Below are 19,716 nucleotides of genomic sequence, written 5' to 3' on the forward strand. Positions count from 1 at the left end.
TTCATTGGATTGTTTCAGTCGATTTACATGATGCAGGAGAAAGAGGGCATAAAAGAAGAAACTGCAGGGGTGGTCTCCATCAAACTGATGTCACTTGAACAAGTCATCTGGAGACTGGACTATATTCTATGTTGTCTGTATTCATTCATAAAGAAAAGTTACATTTCTGAAGAAACTGTTTGCAGCAAGTGTGATTTAAATTAAGATCTCCAAACTGGAAGGAAAGCATAAGAAGACATACCCTAATTAATAAAAGTACGAGTAAAAGTAAGTTCCGTTGCTGGTTAAGTAGGGCTAATTTGAGAAGAGAAGAGAAGAGAAGAGAAGAGAAGAGAAGAGAAGAGAAGAGAAGAGAAGAGAAGAGAAGAGAAGCCCTTGAGTTATTCATAGCCTCTCCATCAGATTTGTTAAGGGGATTGGAAGCAATTTAAAGGCCTCTACTGACTGTTTGACTCGAGCAGCATTATGTCTCTCTATTCCATTATGTTGAGCTGCAGTGTGGGGATAAAGACCAGGCTTCCTATTAGCCTCTGTATAAACAGATAGGGTGATGCTAGGTGGGTGCTAAGCCTCTCGCAGAGAAGGAGAACTCTGACATTGAGGAGAATAGACAGCTACAGGCGGGGGCCTATACTATCTATTGCTTTGTCTCACTATCACTTTCCCTCTATCTTTTTCTCTCTGCACACACAAAGTCTCTTATCTGCGCTACTACAGGGTAGCATCATTGCTGCGGATCAAAAGGTGTTATGACTCCCAAGAACAGTAAGCTGAAACATTAACTGGTTTGTACAAATGAATGAGCACATCAAAAGGCAAAATTTCTGGCCAAAGGGGAAACCCAGTTGTAAATGATTAAGCAAACTGATATGGGCTAAAATGCCTTATCACAGCAGTCTCTCAACACTCTCTCAATATGGCTAGTCCTTTACTGCCATTCCCTGCATTCTCCTAATAATTCATGTTCCAGAGTGAAGCAAAAAATGCCCCCAAAAATCTCTCCTGCCCAAAAAGTGAACGACAAGCACAAACACCACCTACATTTAAAGGGCAAGAGTGGAGAAAGAGTGTGATATCTTATGGAACTGAATCAGTAAAAAAAAAATCTTCTGTGCTATGCTTTTACTGAAATAACAGTTGCTTTTCCATGCAAAAAAAAAAAAAAAAAGATCTGTAGGCATTAACCTGGCCTCTAAAAATATCCAGACACAATTATAAAAAGGACCTTGGATGGTCCAGTAGTGCAGCACTATCAACCTTATAGCGGAAAGAGCCTCTCGTTTCATCCCACAAGACATGCATGCTAGGTAAATTTGTGAAATTAAAGTGGCCATAGGAGTGGATGTTATATGCAAGGGTTTAATGTGAAGTGAATAAAGTGTAGTGTGAATTTAGCTTTGAGTGGTTAGTAAGACTAGAAAAGTGCAATACAAGCACCAGTAAACTTCCACTTAATGGTGCAAAAGTAAAGTCTGTGTATAGAGCTGAAGCTAATTGCCCTGTTAACACCAGTTGTATTACTTTCATGTCTGCCACAACATTAACATACAAATACACACACACACACTACACTGGAATACTCTGAACATATCTGCATGTCTTTGTCTTTCAGCACTGTGGAAACCACATACTTAAAAAAAAAGAAAAAAGAAAAAAAAAACAGAAAAAAACAGAAAAAAAACACATTCATTTGCTTGTGACTCTTTGTGCTTGCAAGTTCACAATTAGCAGCTTGTTAAAAGGACTAGTGCACTTTTATGGGTTTTTTTGTGCGTGCACTGATTGACAAGTAAAGTTGGGTCCCTCTGTACAAGACTCACATAGTATGCCTTGTACATAGCGTTTTTGAAAACGCTACGTCCAGATGAACAGAATCAACTTTTGTACATAGTATATGACATCATAATACAGTCACTCCGTCTACTCTTGATATACGGACTACTCAAAGGTTTTAGGAACCAGACTTCTTGATTCGTATATACTACCAGCAGACATTTCCAAGTCCAATTCTCAATTTTATAGTCCATTGCAGCTGCTATCGGCAGTGGAAAGCGGTTAAATTGGACACTTCCTGTGGACTGGTTTCTAAGGCTGTATCCTCTGACTTCTTTTTTTTCGTGACAGCCATCGAATGTTTTCAGTAACTGATACTGTAATAGGTAAAGTCAGAACAATACTGTTCTTTTTTTTAGTAGGTCCAACTTCAACAACTGACATAATAGCCTAAAATATTAAAGGCAGCAAAAAATTCACTTAATTTGTTTGAGCTTTATTTAACAAGGAAGTATGACTCTTAAAAATAAGAAAGTCTATTTTAAAAATGCTCAAGGTTGCTGTATTACCTGGCTTATTTTTCAATGGCAGGGACGCCTGGAGAAAACCTGAGTGGTCACAGGGAGAATCTCCACAGAGGAGACTTTAAAACCAAGTCTCTCTGTCTGTGAGGCATCAATACTAACTACTAAGCCACCACGCTGCCTGTGTTGTAATAATCAATTTTGAAGATCTACAAACTAACACAGTAATTATTTTACTGTCCATTCAATCAGAGCAAGTCAATGACATTTATTACTTAAACTTAGGATTTAAATAAATAAATAAATGAATAAAGGAGACTAATTACAATATAAGAAATAAATTAATATATATATAAACACCTTTCACACTTCAATATATAGGTTCTGTGTAAGCTTTCTTTAGTCTTCAAGGGTAATTTGAGGCCAACAACAGCAAAATAACAGCCCCCTGCTTATACCTGTAAAAGGCTTGCAGCAGCAGTAGCTGCGGTTTATCCAGGCTGCAGTGCAGAGTGGATCTGACAGCCAGCAACACGAATGCTGCATTAGTGTCTGATGTGCTGAGTGTTTTTCTGCACGTGTGCTGTCACCTCACTCACCACCACTACACTTCAAGCCATTTGGGTTATATGAATGTTTTTAGTGCTAAAATTATATATGACTAAAGTAAAAAGGCAGTGCAGTCAAAATAGGATAAAGGGTCAGGAAAACCTTGAGAATGGCAGCAAAAGAGAAACAGAGACACAGTTTGAAAGTAATAGTGAGAGAGAAAAAGTGCCAATCCTCGGTTTTCTTCTTGTCCCTGCTGCCCCTAAGCAGGTTATTTGTTAGCCAGTTACTCAGCAAACAAGCTGTGACTCTCATCCCCCCATTGGCTGTCAAATATGAACGCAGAAGCACAGACACACATGTGAAGATGCACAGCTGTGTATAAGGGTTTATCCTATCAGGGTTGCCGTGAAGATAGGCTCAAGGAAAGCTATAATTTCCAATTGATCACATTGTTTTATTTATGGAGGCTAGAGGACAAATGTCCACTTCATGGGTCTTTAATTATAGTGTGTGGGTCCATGTGTGAGCATGACATAGAGTTTGGATTATACTGACAGTAATGAAGTAAAATGAGGATAAAACAGAGGATAAATGCAGAGTGTACATATGTGCACTTTCTTGTTTTTGTGTATTTCGGATATATTTGTCTACAGGCCTGCTATAAGCCATTCTGCAGCCTATCAGTCAGGTCCTCTGTGTTTGTTTGCATCGATCTGTTCCTTCTGTCTTTAACCCTCGGACTGATCCACAGCTCAGCTGGACAGAGAGAGAGCCTTTGGCATTCTGAAGGAAATGTCACAGCTGTCACTAGTGAAACAGATACTTTACCTCACTCACTTACAGCGAGGAGGGAGCAGAGACGCAAGGAGACAAGGTTAGTCTGAAAATATGTTGACATTTGAGCCCAATCAGCTAATAACTGGTGCGTGTTTCAATGCTGGAAGAAGAAAATTACACTAACTAACGCAAACTGGCACCACACTGATAATCTTCTGTTCCCCCAAACCTTTTTTACTTTTCCTGACCAGCCCTGTGAAAGATTTGCCTCTTGGCACCAACTCTGATATCCATAGTTCTTGTCAATGAGGAATTTTTTTTCTCTTTTTATTTTTTTATAAAATTGTTTGTCCACCAGTTGTAATCATCTGGTAATTTCTGATCTGTGATACTTCAGCAGCCTTTAAATATTTTTACTTGTGAATATAAACTTATTGTTTGGCGTTGTTTATTGGATTGGATGATTGGATGATTGAAGTCTGAAGAAACAATTTTTGCAATATTGGCAATTTAAGAATGTATTCATTAATAAACAGGAGTCTTAATACCCTGGCACCCCCCTTGCACAGCCAGTGCGGCTGTGTTGGTCACTCTGACACAAACAGCACCCCCCAGCTGATGCTACCAGTTTCAGTGAGGTTGAGATCAGAATTGCAAGTAGGCAATTCCATCCTCTCCACTCCCAAACTCTGGAGGTAGTCTCTGATAATGAGGGGGCAAGTGTTATATTCTTGGAGGACAGCATTCAGTACCAGACTGTGGAGATATAGGATTGCCACTGGTTGCAGAATTTCATCTTGATAGCACTCGGCATTGAGATTGCCTCCAATGATGATAAGCCTTGTTCTATGACGGAGGGAGATGCCGCTCCTCACCATCACACTGCCTCCACCAAAAGCTATTACCGTATCAGTGCGCTCTAACTGCCATAGGCCAAATCTGGACTCCTCGCTGAACAATGCTAATCAGGTGCCAATCAGGCACCTGCTTGTCAACACTCGGGGTACCAGAAACTAAAAACAAGAGCCTTTAGCAGAATAGGCTATTTAGCATTGGCAGAGACGATTTGACAAGTTTTTCATGGGAACAACCCACATACTCAACTATGCTGTGGAAACATTTAAGGAAAAATAAACAAACTTTCCAATGATATAAGATTTAATGCCAAGGAGCACTTTTACAACAAAGAAATAATCGACCAGACACAAATTTCTTTTTATATTTGTAGTGAAGAGCTTTCAATTTAATAAAAAAAAAGAAGTAAAAAAAAACAAGGAGAAAATGTAAAAATGTTCCCAGTGTAAACATACCTGACAAACAAGAGATGCGCAGAATATGAATGAGTGTATATAGCAAATGGACAGGAGGTTATCAAGCCTGCATTGTGATTGTGCATTACAGAATAATGGTCTGTATTTTATGCAGAGTATGTTTGTTTATGAAAAACAAACATATTTGCAGACATCTGCCATCTATTTGATTATGTGAGATCAAAAAGGTCATCCTAAAGATTTGGATGACCGACAGCAAACACTTGCTCACCTTTAGCCCTTCACAGTTATAGCACACTGAGGTGTCTGCTTAAGAATTCTGGCTCTAAAGAATATCATATCAAGGAATTCACACACAAAAAACCTTACAGGGCATCAATCACAATAAACTAAAAATAATCCTAAAATATTTAAGATGATTCTGAAATTAAAGAAACCAAACAGTTTGAATCCAGTGTGATGGTGAATGTAATGTCCCTTCACATTGGAAAAACTTTATAATCTTGCAATGTCAGAGTGTCCCTTTAAGAGGTGCAGGGCAGTGGGTAGTGTGCAAGTTTGGTGGCAAATATTCTCTGGCCACCTTCACTGATATGTGGCCCTGTCTCTCTGCTAGCAAGAAACCAGCGGACTGTGAAACGAGCTTTTCCAAACTTGCCCAAAGCCCACAAAGACGATTTACTATAGCGTTGAAAGATAGAGCAGACGCAAACCTTTAAAAAAAACATTTGCACTGCTACTATATCACCTACACTTCACTTGTTAATGCAGTGAAAAATGACAGTAACTTTTTCCTCTCTATTAAAATGTCTGAAACAGACCAAGAGGGTTGAAAGAGCTGCTTCAAAGATGCTCTTCTCTATCAGTGTTTTTTCCCCAGAGGCTACAACATGGCTGACTTGGTAACTTAGTCAAAACACTTTTAATAAAGAATAAATGCCGTCAATCAACGTCAAGACAGCTGCACAGGTTTTACACAAGTACACACACTACAAGCATCCATACAAATGTACACCGTTACTTACACACAATTCTCAGCTCCTACGCAAGTACATGCACCAACTCTCACACAGCCGCATACAGGACCATCAATAAACTGTCTCATCATCATGATGCTAGTTCTGATATTCACAGTATACATCCACAACCTTCCCTTACAAAACTACCCCACACACGCCCAGATAAAATGCAAAATCCGGGCCAGGAACAAAGTATAAAGCTCTGCTGAATAAATCCGTCTCTAAGCCAATATGTAGGCCTACTCCACACTGTGCGACTTTGACCCCGATCCATCAAAATGGCTCATTCACAAACATGGCAAAACACACAAACGCAGAATGGAGCCACGCTATTCCCGGAAAAAATAATCTCCTAAAACCATTACAGGGAACAACGTAGGTGCAGTAGCTATGGGGAAGATTATGGCCAAACCCTATCATACACACAGACTTTCAATCCTATTTTGTTCACAACATTTTTTATGCTAAATGTGTATCTGTCTGTGAGTATGTGTAAACAGAAACTGGTAACAGAACTACTGCGACCAGCTAAGAAAAGCTCATTACACAGAGTGGAACCAAGTGTGTATGTGCGTGTGTGTGCATACAGTACATCAGTGGAGTGTCTTAACATTAGGAGTAATGAGCAGTGCACTTGCAACAAATACACTGCTGGGTGTGTCTATTCCAGGTTAAGCAATAACATTTGCAGGGGGCACATTACATATTAAGATTGATAAACATACACAAAATATGCAAACCTAAAATGTCACAAACAAGTTTGGCAGGACTTGCCAAAACCAACCAAGTTTGTGCATTTAGTAAAAATGTGAAAAAAAAAATCTCAACAACCTTCCAGGGCTGAAATCCAACCTGGGGCCTTTCATACACATCGTCAAACAATCCTTCACCCAATACATGCTTTAAAGAGTGTTCTTTGAAAGCAAGTAAAGAAATGCCCCTATGTTCGTCGACTAGTTAGCATTCCAAACTAACGAAAGCAATACTGCCATTCAGTGACACTGCAAAATATGCATGTCCACAGCTTCTGTTCAATTAAAGAAACAAACTCAAGTTTTTTTATGCCGGGAACTTCATTCATATGTTAACTGGTTAGCAGAGTATTTCACTAGGGATTTGGGCAAATCAAGTGATTTACATTTCTTCTGACTGACGATCTGAGTGAATCATTCTATACCTAAAAAGTTAAGCAGGTTATCCGTCATATTATACAGAAAATTTCCACCTAGAGCTCAAACAACTAATGTTGGAATTTTGGAATATTTATTCAACTGGTGGTGCTGAAAGACACATCAAAGGATTCCCAAATTTATTAAGATTCATCCTCTGACTAGAATGGATATATGCACCAAATGTCATGGGTATTCATCCAATAATAGTTGACACAATTCTCCAAAAGACAAAAATGTCAATATTCTAAAGGTTAAAAAATGGATCTTGGAGGTCAGTAAGATTCATTCTTAGATACTTAAAGTTTCTCCAATATTTTACTTTTCTTCTTAAGTTTGTAATATTCCTCCTTGGACACAGACACAATCACAGTGCCATCAACAAAGCCCTCTATCATGACTGGGCATTTATTGTTAGTTTATCAAGTTACTGAAAATATGGCACACATAGTACTTCCACAAACCAAACCTGCCAACAATTTTTGTGGTCTCTTTATTTTGGGTCTGTGAAGTTAAACTGTTTAGTTAAGCTTAGATGAATATCTGTGATGTTCATCTTTTTGTTTCTAAGACACCTACATGAGAACTTCAAATCCCTTCATACCAATTGTGCTTTGGGCACAGGTATTCTCCAAAATGCATGACCTTCAATGTACAGAAAAATAAAGATGGGATCCCTTCTGTCATTTTCTTCCAATTTCTTTAAAATTAGGGTTAAGGTTGGGGTTTCAGCCTATTCCAGCTGTCACAGGGTGAGAGGTGGGATACACTCTGGACAGGCTTCCACTGGCTAACACAGAGAAAGAGACAACCATTTACACCTACGGCCAACTTAGAATCACCAATTAACCTAAGGTGAATGTCTCTGGACTGTGGGAGGAAGCAGGAGTAGGGGCACAACACAAAACTACACACAGAAGGGGACCAGCCAGTCAGTGGATTCAAACTCAGAAGATTCTTGTTGTGAGGTAAGTGCTAATCACCGCATCACTGTGCTACCCCAAAAAATGAGAAATACTTTATCCCAAGACCTTAACAAGACTATCACTCATTCTTTTAGGTTTTTACGTCTGAAATATTCCTTCTCGGAAAATATTTGATAAAACAGAGAAATATACTGGGGAAAAAAATTACTTTTCACATAACAAAAAGACACAGCAGCAATAACATGTTGCATTGGTTGGTTGTTAAAGCTTAAAATTTCTGTAATATCCTTCCTCACTTAGTGAATGTCTCTCTCTTGCTTTCTCTGTGCAAGTGTCCTGATTCTAAAATGGCTATTAAAAATGCCTCACCAAATGTAAACTTAATCCCTGTATAATCAATTCTTCTTCTTGGCCACCCTTGTTAGGTGGCAAATCTGTTCTCTCCCCCCACCACCACATTATTAGTCACACAATCAACAAGCCACTTCAACACAGAGGTAGTTTAATTGGATGCTGCACAGAGCATTACCATGTCCGTTGCCTAGCAATGGAGCCTTATGCTGGTATTGCCGTCTTTGTGCATGTTTTTCCCCTAAAATGGCATCTATAATTACTTTGCAATTACTACCTTTCCCTCAGACAAGTTCTTATCATGCTCCTGATACTTCCTTCCTAGCAGTGCTCTTTTGAAATGAAGTGATGTGGCCCCTGGAGGTTACTGTGATCCTCTATGGGAGACAGATCTTATGAGTGTGAATACTCCCACAGAACATCATTCAAAAGATAAGGACATCTCCTGTAGCCATTTTTGCTTTGATGATTACGGAAGCTTTGATGACCACTGAAGCACCTGCTCACATTGGCTGTCTATTTTGTAAAGCCGGACCTCCTGGCTGTCCTGTAAGAGCGGTTTACCTGTTAATTAGGTGTCACTGTGGTGACAAGTAATCAGAAAAGAACATCTACACCTACAATGAAGTGCTTAATGACAGGCTTTCTTTTGTGATTCAAAAAATAAAAAAAGAGAAATATACTGTACTTTTGTTTTGTGGCATCACCCCTTTTAAGTGCTAACAAATAGTAGCCTGAGGACCATCATTTTGACAAACTGGTCTAAAAAAATATATCTGGTATATCTTTATACAATGTCTTTTATTAAATGTAATTTGCCCTTTGTTATAATTACATTTTAATACACAAAGTTTACACAATGAACTCTGGTGGAGAAGCTAAATAACAAAAAATGTCACTTTGTTAAAACAGGCGTCAGCTTCCCAAATGTTTTATGAAAGAGATAAATTTACTGGAAAACAAATGAGCATGAAGCTGTTATGAATGTGTTGCAGTTAGAGACAGAGGCTGGGAGAGCATGATGGTAACAAAAGAGATGATGAGCCATTTGCAATGTGTCACCGCCAGGTTGGTTGGCTGAAGTGCCCAATAAGCAAGCTAAATGAGGCCTTAACACTGCCCAAGTAACAATTTCTGACTCCCCCCCCCCTTGCTGGCAGTGCTAATGTAGGGAGGTCACCCAATACACTACTATAGTGCTGTTTACAGGGACACTGGACTTAGATTGGGGTCATGACACAGCCCTGCAACAGCCTCCATCCTCCTTGACCCACACTAACAAAATACCTCACTGTAAAATAAGATGCTGAAGAAAGCATCCTTTAAACAGCAGTGCTGACACAAAGTTAAAAACAGAGTAAATATACTGGGTGACCAGTTTATTGGGCTTTCTTAGTTAGATTTATTGCGAAATACAGTAATATAATAGTTATTCAATGTCTGTTACCTTTAAAAAACAAAAAAAACCCACATCTTTCAATCATCTGCTTGACATGTTGATATGCTGCTATTAGTAGCTTAAGTAAAGGCAGGGGCTTTAACTGAGCTACGGTATATGAAAAAAAACTGCAACCTGGAGTTTATTTTAGGCTTCATGAATTCTTTGTTCTTCCATTTTACCTACGAAGAGTGTGCTGAGCAGAAGTGGGAAGTAACAAAGTATAAATACTTAGGTATCTGTACTTTACTTGAGCATTTATTTTTCTGACAACTTTTTATTTTCACTCTCTACATTTTTATACAAATATCTGTACCTTCTACTTCTTACATTTCCAAATTGGATTTGTTATTTTAGGTTTCAACAAATTTGAGGGAAGTTTTTATTTCTTAGCACTGTTCGCCTTCCAAATAAAGCGAACAATGATGCATAAAAGACAATGCTATTTGTGCATCCAGTGCAATTTATAATTTCTGCATAATCTATAGCAGATGTTCATAATGCATGGTCTTGGTACTTCAGCATCAAACTAGCATTACCAAAGAGGAGCGAGTATAAAGGGAATAATGTTTTTTTGTGGCAAGTAATTCAAAATGCAATTTTTCTATTAGCTCACCAAATATCGGCAACCACATAAACTGTTTCTAGCTAAAGGTACAGTTGCTAGGTTTATCAAAAGGGATGCCAAGCGTCTTGTCTGGAGGAAACTAGGCAACAGTCGTCACTTGGGCAATGCCATACCTACAGTAAAGCATGGTGGTGGTAGCATTATGTGTGGGGGCATTTTTCAGCAGCAAGAACTGTGAGATCAGTTCCAGAGAGCTCCAGAGAGCCTGTATCTCAAACCAAGGCAAAGGTTTATCTTCCAACAGAACAGTGACACTAAGCACACAGCGAAGTTCATAAAGAGATGGCTTTGGGACCACTCTGAATGTCCTTGAGTGGCCAAGCCAGAGCCCAAATTTAACCTAAGTGAACATCTCTGGACAGATCTGAAAATGGCTGTGCATCAATGCTCCCCAACCCATCTGATGGAGCTTGAACTTCCTATAAATAGGTGTACATAAATGATGATGATCATGATGATGATGTATATAAATAGGCGCAAAAAGACTTCAGGCTACAGTAGCTGCCTAAGGTGCTTGACTATAAATAATGAATTATGACAAACATATTATTAATATCATAATAGAATATGAATATGTAAAAGCATCAATGTCACTTTAAAGACAAATTTATTTTAAACTGGCTAACTAACAGGATCCAGATTGTCTTCAAAACTCATTCTCTCCCTGCTTAAGCCGCACTGTTATACTCCAGCCGGTACCGCTTAGAGGAGCAGGTGGTCGCAGCAGACAGCGAGCTGAGCCATTCTCAAGACTCACCCACTGCGTTGCTCACCCCTCCTCCCACCCTTCCTCTGCCCTTTATCTTTCCAGGCATCCTTTTATTTCAAACCATCCATCCTTTCCGGCTCAGCTTTATCGCTCCATCACTTCCTGCCTACTTTCCTCTCCTCTCTCTTCCTCCATCTGCATGCCCCCACAGATAGCAGCAGCCAAAGAGTCTGACATCGACCAGATGTACAGCAAGTGTCCCCCCCCCACAGGTTCTTCTCTCTAAGCTGTTTCCTTGCATTCACCACAGCAAGTGATTGTAGTTGAATGTACTTGACAAGTCATAAGAATTTACTATAATGATCACTGTCCTTGTGTGTTTTCTGTGATTGCACATATGCACTGCAAGATATGATTACCTGCAGCAGAGAACCTAAAAAGAGAGTAAAAGACAGGCTGACGTGTAGGCCATCACTCTGACAGACAAGCTGCAGCACACTTGATAAAGAAACACATTCAAATTTGTATTAAAACAACCCCCAAAAAACAAAGATTTTTTTTTTCAATTCTGCAACAAAAAGGGGAAATTTATTGACTTTCTCCTAATCCCTAAACAGATTAAATATGAATTAAAATCTTCTCTGGTTAAATTGTGACAGCCTTGGGAAAAACCTCATAGCTCAAAAAGATACCTGCAGTGAGTATGACATGACTAAATCCTTTCTGATTACCTTAAACACAAGGATTAGCTTCCAGAGGAAAAACAAAAATCCTCCCATAAGTATAAGTGACAGCGCTACACTTAGTGGGCAGAAGGACAGGAGTGAGATGCTGTAAAACAAGAATGAGGTGATTTCTCCATTCACTGGTGAAGAAAATGACTGTTCCATTTTCCCCTAGTCAAGCTGAACTTGTGGCATTAAATATATTTTGGTCTTTTTTTCCCAGTTCCTCAAGTTCTCTCTAGAAAAAAAATAAAATAAAAAATACATCTTTGCAGAATGCACTTTATGAAACAATTCAGCTACACCACATCTGCATTCTATGGAGATTTTTGGAGAAAAATGTACCAGTTCTTTTTTTTTATAAACATTAAATTTATTAAGGAGATTATATGGATTTTATGTCTCCAAACACCAAAAGGTTATGTTTGCAGCTGTAAGAAAACAGTGATTACTGTGGTTTACAGTAGGCAGGGTCTCCGTGCTGCACTGACTGATACAAATAAACAGAAAAACTGGCATTATGGACAAAGTCACTATAAATAAGTAAAAACTAACAAATTATACATTTTAACAGCGAAAGGATCCAGATTTTTCTTTTTCGGGGGGGATGCTTACTTTTCAATCAATGCATAAGCTTTACTAAATAAAAGACTATAAAAGACTCAGTCTCCAGCTGGACCTTCTTATCCACTGAAACAAAGGAGACTCAAGCGGGACTTATTTTACTTCATGCAGCACAAGGAAGGATCCAGTCACTGACCTGGCTGAGAGCTTATCAGCAGAATGAAGGCTGCTTTATATCCACCTACCTCTTTCTGCAGTTACTTTTTTTGGATCCTCAGCTATTCTTTTTGCAATCTGCTTATCTACTGCTTCAACTCAGTGACACTCAGAAGTTAATATATGTCAAATTAAGACATGTCATTAAGGTATTATTTACCCCCCAAAAAGCAGATTTATTTCTTTTCCATTATGGACTGTGCAGTATATGAAAATCGATCTAGTTCTTGTATATAAATACAGATCTCAGAAGTCATGCTTTAAAAGTTCCTTACACCTTGATAACAGGTATCAATCTTTACACCAAAACACTAAAAGGACAACAGCAGAGGAATAAGCCACAAAACAAAACAGTGTTGAAGAGATTTAGGTCTCAGCTGAAACTGATCATAGGCCAACAGAAATGGAGCAATATGCTAGCAAGAAGGTTAAGTAGAAGGCAACACTGCACTTTTAGAGTGAGGTGACCATAGGCAGTTTTTTCAAAGCCAGGCTTTATGTAAACATTATTCACGCTTGGGGTCTATGTTCTGGCTGTAGGAACCAGGCCCTGTAGGAGGTTTTCTAGAGTCGTTTTTATGGGAGAAAAAAAAAACTACCAATTCCAGGCCACTTCTTAGTGTGCCATGAACCTATGCCCAAAGGGCTTGGTTAAACTTGCTGCAATCAGTGGTGGTGCAAAACTATTCCATCCTCCCTTGGGTCACAATGGAAACAACGTCTAAAAGGCTTGATTAGTGGGGAGTTTCTGTGAACTCCCAACCTCACACATGCGCCAGCTACAGCATTGGCAAGGTTCCTCCTGAATTTTTTCCACCTTTTTTTCCTCTTAGTAGCTGTACTCAATTCCACATTCAAGGTTATTAAACACCTGTAGTGCAAACATGCAGTGACACAAAATGTCTCAAAATTATAGAAAATGAGATCCTTGTAGCACCTTACTGTACAGTGTAAGCTCACTTTATCAACCTGCTGAATGATTTGAAATAACAGATGATTTGGGTATATTTTGGGCAAATCAGGAGGTGATTAGGGGTAAGAAATTTGTGCAGTTAAACAAAGCAATGCATTTGCAGTGAAGGTGAATTATGCCGGGAGATCACAAATCATAAATTGAGGGAAAACATTTCTATATTGTTATGCAGGAAAAATTATTCCACTACAGAAACAAAAGAAAAGTCCCAACATAAAGCCAAAGATGACCAAAAAATAAATGAATAAAATGATACTCATTTAGTTTCGTTTTAATTTTTTAAATTTATGTGCATGATACATCAGTAAAGTATCATAGGCACTTTTGCAATATGCAGTCATTTATGATCCAAGTTTCTCTGATAATTTCCCTTAAGTCAATGTAACCTTTGTACAAGGTTTTGTGACAGTTTTGAAAACATGCAAAGCTGAAAGACTTGATACAATTGACAACATAAGTGGTACTAAGAACACCAAAGCATTTTACAGTTGTTATTCATGCTTAGGCAATGCTTAAACATCAGACTTACCAGCAGTGAAGTCCTTGTCGAGGTCAATGAAAGCATTGGAGTGAGGCACACGCATGGCGCCAGTTAAACTCAGTGCTTGGCTGCACACTTGATTCCTAAGAGAAGCCAAAGTTATAAAACAACCAAAGAATTTAAACACACCATAGAATTTAACTTCAGGTGTAACAGCACTAGAAATAAAGATAGAAAACTCTTAGTTTGGAAACTTTTCCATTACCTTTTGGTGAGATAGCAGACTACACAGGAGGAAGAGCTGTTGACTCCAAAAACATCTGGAATCATGTCCCCATTAAAACTGTGAAAAGATTGTTTTTCTTTAAATGAAAACAACACTTCAGGAGAGACGGAGATCACCAAAGTAGTCATTTTGAAGGACTTCAGTGATGAGGGAGGTAAAACATGAGGTAATGGTTGCTAATATATTGGAAAAGTTAGACAAGATTTATTATTGAAACCTAAGACAAAAAAACTCTGTAAAAACCAAGTTTGACTAAAAATGCACAAATGGAGCCAAAAATCGAAATCAAGCAAATTATTTAAAATTCAAAGCAATTCATGTAAATTTACACTGATACTTACTCCATGACAAGAGGTTGATCACTAAAGGTGTTATTCAGCTTAATCCCCCCTCCAATATCTACACAAAATGAAGAAGGTAAAAAGGCCTTGAGTATTAATGGTTTGACAAGAACACAGAACAGAAATCACTGGTTTTGCTTAACTGAAGTCAACAGCTACAAATTGCTAAAGCTTGAAATATTCATTATGCAATGGTTTTTCTTTTATATATATTCTGCCTGTAGTTCAATAAAAAACAATTCCTAAACAGAAAATATACACAAAAAAGAAACTAAAACAGAAAGAAATCTGAATAATCAGGTGATGAGCTTCTACTGGCATTGTATATTAAGCAAAAGTTGGTAACATGTGGAAAATGAGGTATCATTTTTATTGATCTGGTTAATGTTTATTGTTTTGGACTGAATGATGATAGCCTATAAAAGAAAAAAGGACAGCAGTTGCTAATAAAATTAATGTGTCTTTTAAATTACGGTTTCCCAGTGAGTCATGATATTGTGGCAGTGACCCTCCAAAAGGTCCTAAAAGTGAAACATCTATGCTTTCCCCACTGTAAATTACTGCAATACCAACTCTAAAACAGCAAATGGAAAGTTTGGCGGCAATGTACACATTTTGTGATTTATGTTACATCATGTGTTGCAGCAATGATTGATTCACTAAGAATTATTGCATTGCAATAATATGCCTCCACCAACTTGACTTATGTAATATAAGCAGTAAAATCTGTGGGGAAGTTAATATGTGTGGATACAAAGTTTAGTATCACCAATGACAAATCTGAGCAAATGCATAATCTTGACAATGTTTTGCTTCTGTTGTAACAAGTGGATAGAGAGGCCAAGACTTTCTGTTCTCTCTACCAACCATTGTTTACAAATGCAATTTAAAAAAAAATTAAAGTATCATCAGAGAGTAGAAACAGTCTTTGAGTTTCCATTTCAGCAAGCATTGATGGTTGTCGAACTCTATGTGTTAGTCCTGGGAGAGACTCGCGACTTGTCCAGGGTATGCCTTTGCCCTGTGACAGCAGGGCAGCATTTGTAAATAAATCACTATTAGAGCTGTACCTAATGTCTGGTTGTGCCCCCAAAAGATGAAAACTTCTGTTTTCTGGTCATTCTGAGCTGTGAGAAGGACATCCATCTGAGAGTCTCCATCATAATCTCCGGGAACCACGCTGGTGATGTGTCTGAAACAGCAAGCAAAGTACTGAGCAAACATAATGCTGAAGTGCGAGTACGTTCAGTTTGTCAGCACTGAACATACTTACAAGCATAAATTAAGACCAGTGCCATAATAAAGCTAATGGAGTGAAATAACAAATACATATGCATACTTTCCCAAAATGTTTTTGGCTTGAACTTTGGGCTTGAAGTAAGGTGGTTTGGAGTCAGCCAAGAATATGACCAAATCAGACTCTGAAACAAAAAGAAGAAAATTTAAGTTTACTTACTTTCCATTTAAGTATATATTTTTCACAAGTCATTCTGAAATGTCATTGCAGAGAAAACACAAGTGTATTTAATAAAAATACAGCAAGACCAGACTAATTATCGTCTAGGGGTGGATTTTTTTCCCCCTCTGGCTGCTATGAGACGTTTAAACTTCGGTTTTAAAAATAGAGAAGCAAACCAAAGCTACATTGTAGCTCAATGTGTAGGTAAAAACGCATGTTATATGCATTAATACATGTCAAATTACATTTTATATTAAATTGATTAAATTTAGTGTTTTAACTCAATATCCATAATTTTTGCAAACTGTTAATAAGAAGCCTTACTGACTGTTTGCTGTGTGAAGTGTGGATGAGTAAACCTACGTTCTTTGATCGTGAAGATGTCTGTCTGTTTATCCGAATTAAAATCTCCGAAAGCTGCCACCGTCCCAAAATTCGCGGAACCGAAAAGGTCGGCCGTTACATCTTGAAGAGCAAATGTGTTATACTGCCCCCCCAAAAGTAACAAAAACGCTAAAGTAATTAATTTAAGCGTCCAAATCATCTTCCTGTCAGTGTAGCTCCCAACAACAACACTGACTGTAATACGGCGCACTGCTTTACAGCAGAAGGAAATGGTAGATACTTTTTAAGTAATTACACATAACATTTAACGCCGTTAAGCATATGTCGTGCTCTTTTATTTCTAGTGGGAAAAGCTGCAAGTAACGTTTAGAAATAAAGATAAATAATATGACATTAGAATTTCCTTATTTACGTCAGTGTCGTGCTCCCCGAGCTATTTCACAGCTATCAAGTTCCTGAGAGTTACTTAGAAACAAACCGGAAACGAAGAAAACTTGTGTTCATAATAAATCTGAGACATATATTAACCTTTAAAATGAGTGCGTTAATAAAAATAAATTCAATATCTTAACACGCAAAAGATACTTTGCGGAAACACTCGGGCTTTAAGCCACGGCAGAATTTAGCCTTATGATTTCTTACCCTATGCTGAGAAGCCCGATTCGCGTTTTATTTTGAAAGAAGCTACCGGATACACCCTAGCTTTGTAGCTATTTTAACATTTTCATAAACATGGCGAGCTTAGCAGATGTCGGGTGGAAACTCTTGGAATTTAAAGCCCGATCAAAGCGATCAGGTCTGACATAACTTTGCATGATCTTTTGCATTGTGACACGCCCGCTTTTTCTGTTGTGCTTGCAGTGCCTCTGTACGTAGTGCCTCTGTTCTGCCCGTTTTAATGTGTCTACTGCACTGTTGGTAGAAGCATGAAAGGTCAGAGGTGTAAATGTGAAGCACTCAAGAGCTATTTTAAGAGCTTCTCATCAGGTCGCTGTGACATCTCGCCCATAGTAAAACTGTGCTGCTGTATATTACTGTGTTAAACTGTGTTCCTGAAGGACTGTGCGGGCCTGTGAAAGCTGACAGGTTATGCTACTCTTGCGCTGGGGGAATGTGTCGGATATTGCACAAACGTTACCTAAACTCTTAACTGTCGCCAGCTGTAAGAAGCCAACCATTGTAATTAAGAACTGCTGATAACCGTCTACTTTAAAAGAGATCTTGGTGTGAAAATTGTGATTTAAAAAGAGGTGCATCCCAGTGTAGCCTAATAACGCAGCATTCTGAAAGCATACCATTTAGAAGTGTATGTTATGAAGAATAAAGTATAGTAATTAGTCAAATTATGTTCTAATATAGTGATGTAGTCATTTAAACCATGTATTGCCATCTCTAGTAATTCATTATAACTCTACTCTTCATCACTCATTTCTAAAGAAATACAATGGATTGTAATTTCTTGCATGTTCTTGATCATTGTCGTCATCCCAGGATGTAATTCGTTGTTGATTCATGCACGTCTAAAATTGTAACTCTCTGCTACTAACTCCTTTACTGTGAATTGCTGTAGATTTGTGATTTAGCTGAGAGAGACGCTTGGCCTTAAATTCACCTTTTGAGAATGGCCAGTTCGGCTGCGATTACCAAGCTCCACCGGACAGTTTACAGACTCGGTAAGTAGTGACAGCAGATCTGAGGGAAACAGCTGAAGGGGACATAGGTGAAGATATCTGGACTCTAGATCATATACTTATTTCACGATTACAGGAAAACATAAGTTGTGAATGTGATCATCCTATTCTTTCAAACAGCAATCCAGAAAAGTTCAGGTCAGAACATTTTATTTTCTGTGTTTACAAGAAAACAAAACAATCTCATGCTTGGACTGTTGGGAATTCTGATGTGCAAAGTAGAGTATTACCCATAATCTTCTGTAATTTCACACTGTTGATACAGTGTGGCTTATGTGGATTAAACTCAGAAGAATTATATTGCTCCTCCACAGTAAGCATGAAAGATTCTGATATGGCACAAAATGAATTTACAGTATTAATGAAGTCACTGAAGTTAGTCAGGGGATTGTTTAAAACCAAGCAAACAATGACAGCTTACATTTGTCTGATCTCATGTTAGAAATTAAAATTGGAACATTGTACTTCCTCCGTGCCTGTTTAAAGTGTTATCTTTAAAAAGAGATGGATTGGCTTTGTCCCCAGCAACTTTTACGCTGATGGAAATTATGCTAATTTCAGTAAGAATGTGAATTTTTCAGTACCTGTGGTATTGACCCAAGGTCAACCCTATTAAAATGCAAATCTCAGCAAAGTGAAAAGTGTCTGAAAATAGAGAAAGTCTAACAAATTGGGGCTTCCCTCAAACTGCTACTCTCTCTCAGTTCAGAGGAAAATGTCTGCTCACGAGTCGCAGTACTTTCTGAATGTTTAGCTCGGGGCTTGAATATCATTTTGTGTGCTGAGACTTTTGTGAGTCTCAGCACAGATGTGTTGCAGTGAGAAACAGAATGTACTGATAGCATGTGTGTATTGTTTCTGTGTTTTGTCTGCTGCCTGTTCTTGTGTCCCAAGCTGACAAAAGCCATGGCCAGAGCATTATCCATTCAGGTTGTCTTTGTGTACATACAAAGGTTTGTCCAATAGATATGACAAGTCATAATCTCTCTAAAGATAAACAGAGTTTGGTAGTCAAAGGTCAAACTCACTTTGACCACTCAAGATATGCCTCAAGACATTATGTGCTAATTCTTACAGTCAGATAGAAAATGTCAACACTTCTTTATTCTATCCAAAAGTTCAAAGGTCAGCTTTAGTGTGATATCATATGTTTGCAAAAACACTTTTTGTCCATTGTGCAGTGCCGTAACACGGAAAAAGACATGGAGATTTTGGCGTTATTTCATAATTCTGTCTCCACCTTTTTAATTTCTGCATAACCTGTGGTTGCCCCTTCCTGATCCAGGTTATGTCGGAAGTCTCTTCCTGTTAAAATGGAGTTTTTCCTTCCCACCTTCGCAAAATGCCACTTATAGGATGTTGTTTGATTGTTGGGGTTTTCTCCAGAATACTGTAGGGTCTTTACCTTATATTAAAAAGCCCCTTGAAACAACTGTTGTTGTTATTTTTGGCTATAGAAATAAACTTGAATTGAATTGAGATGAAATCTATATTACTG

General features: G+C 38.2%; 2 protein-coding genes across 4 annotated transcripts in view; one reads left to right on the top strand and one right to left on the bottom strand.

Moving 5' to 3' along the window:
• itfg1 (integrin alpha FG-GAP repeat containing 1) overlaps positions 1-16,762 on the bottom strand; it is a 145,828-nt gene extending 129,066 nt beyond the window's left edge. Inside the window, exons 1-6 of the mRNA XM_063480179.1 lie at positions 16,546-16,762; positions 16,063-16,144; positions 15,794-15,915; positions 14,724-14,781; positions 14,362-14,439; positions 14,145-14,239 (exon numbers count right to left, since the gene is read on the bottom strand). Of these exons, the coding sequence (XP_063336249.1) occupies positions 14,145-14,239; positions 14,362-14,439; positions 14,724-14,781; positions 15,794-15,915; positions 16,063-16,144; positions 16,546-16,726 (616 nt within the window). The 5' untranslated portion in view covers positions 16,727-16,762. The remainder of the gene's footprint in view (positions 1-14,144; positions 14,240-14,361; positions 14,440-14,723; positions 14,782-15,793; positions 15,916-16,062; positions 16,145-16,545) is intronic.
• Positions 16,763-17,237: 475 nt separating this feature from the next.
• The window catches only part of phkb (phosphorylase kinase, beta), a 103,289-nt gene continuing 100,810 nt past the window's right edge, over positions 17,238-19,716 (top strand). For 2 of the 3 annotated variants that reach the window (XM_063480201.1, XM_063480192.1), the window contains exons 1-2: positions 17,238-17,323; positions 18,098-18,200. In XM_063480201.1, the coding sequence (XP_063336271.1) occupies positions 18,149-18,200 (52 nt within the window). In that variant the 5' untranslated portion in view covers positions 17,238-17,323; positions 18,098-18,148. The remainder of the gene's footprint in view (positions 17,324-18,097; positions 18,201-19,716) is intronic. The other variant, XM_063480210.1, reaches the window with a different exon arrangement.

Source organism: Pelmatolapia mariae, linkage group LG1 (assembly GCF_036321145.2).
Source record: "Pelmatolapia mariae isolate MD_Pm_ZW linkage group LG1, Pm_UMD_F_2, whole genome shotgun sequence".
NCBI lineage: Eukaryota > Metazoa > Chordata > Actinopteri > Cichliformes > Cichlidae > Pelmatolapia > Pelmatolapia mariae.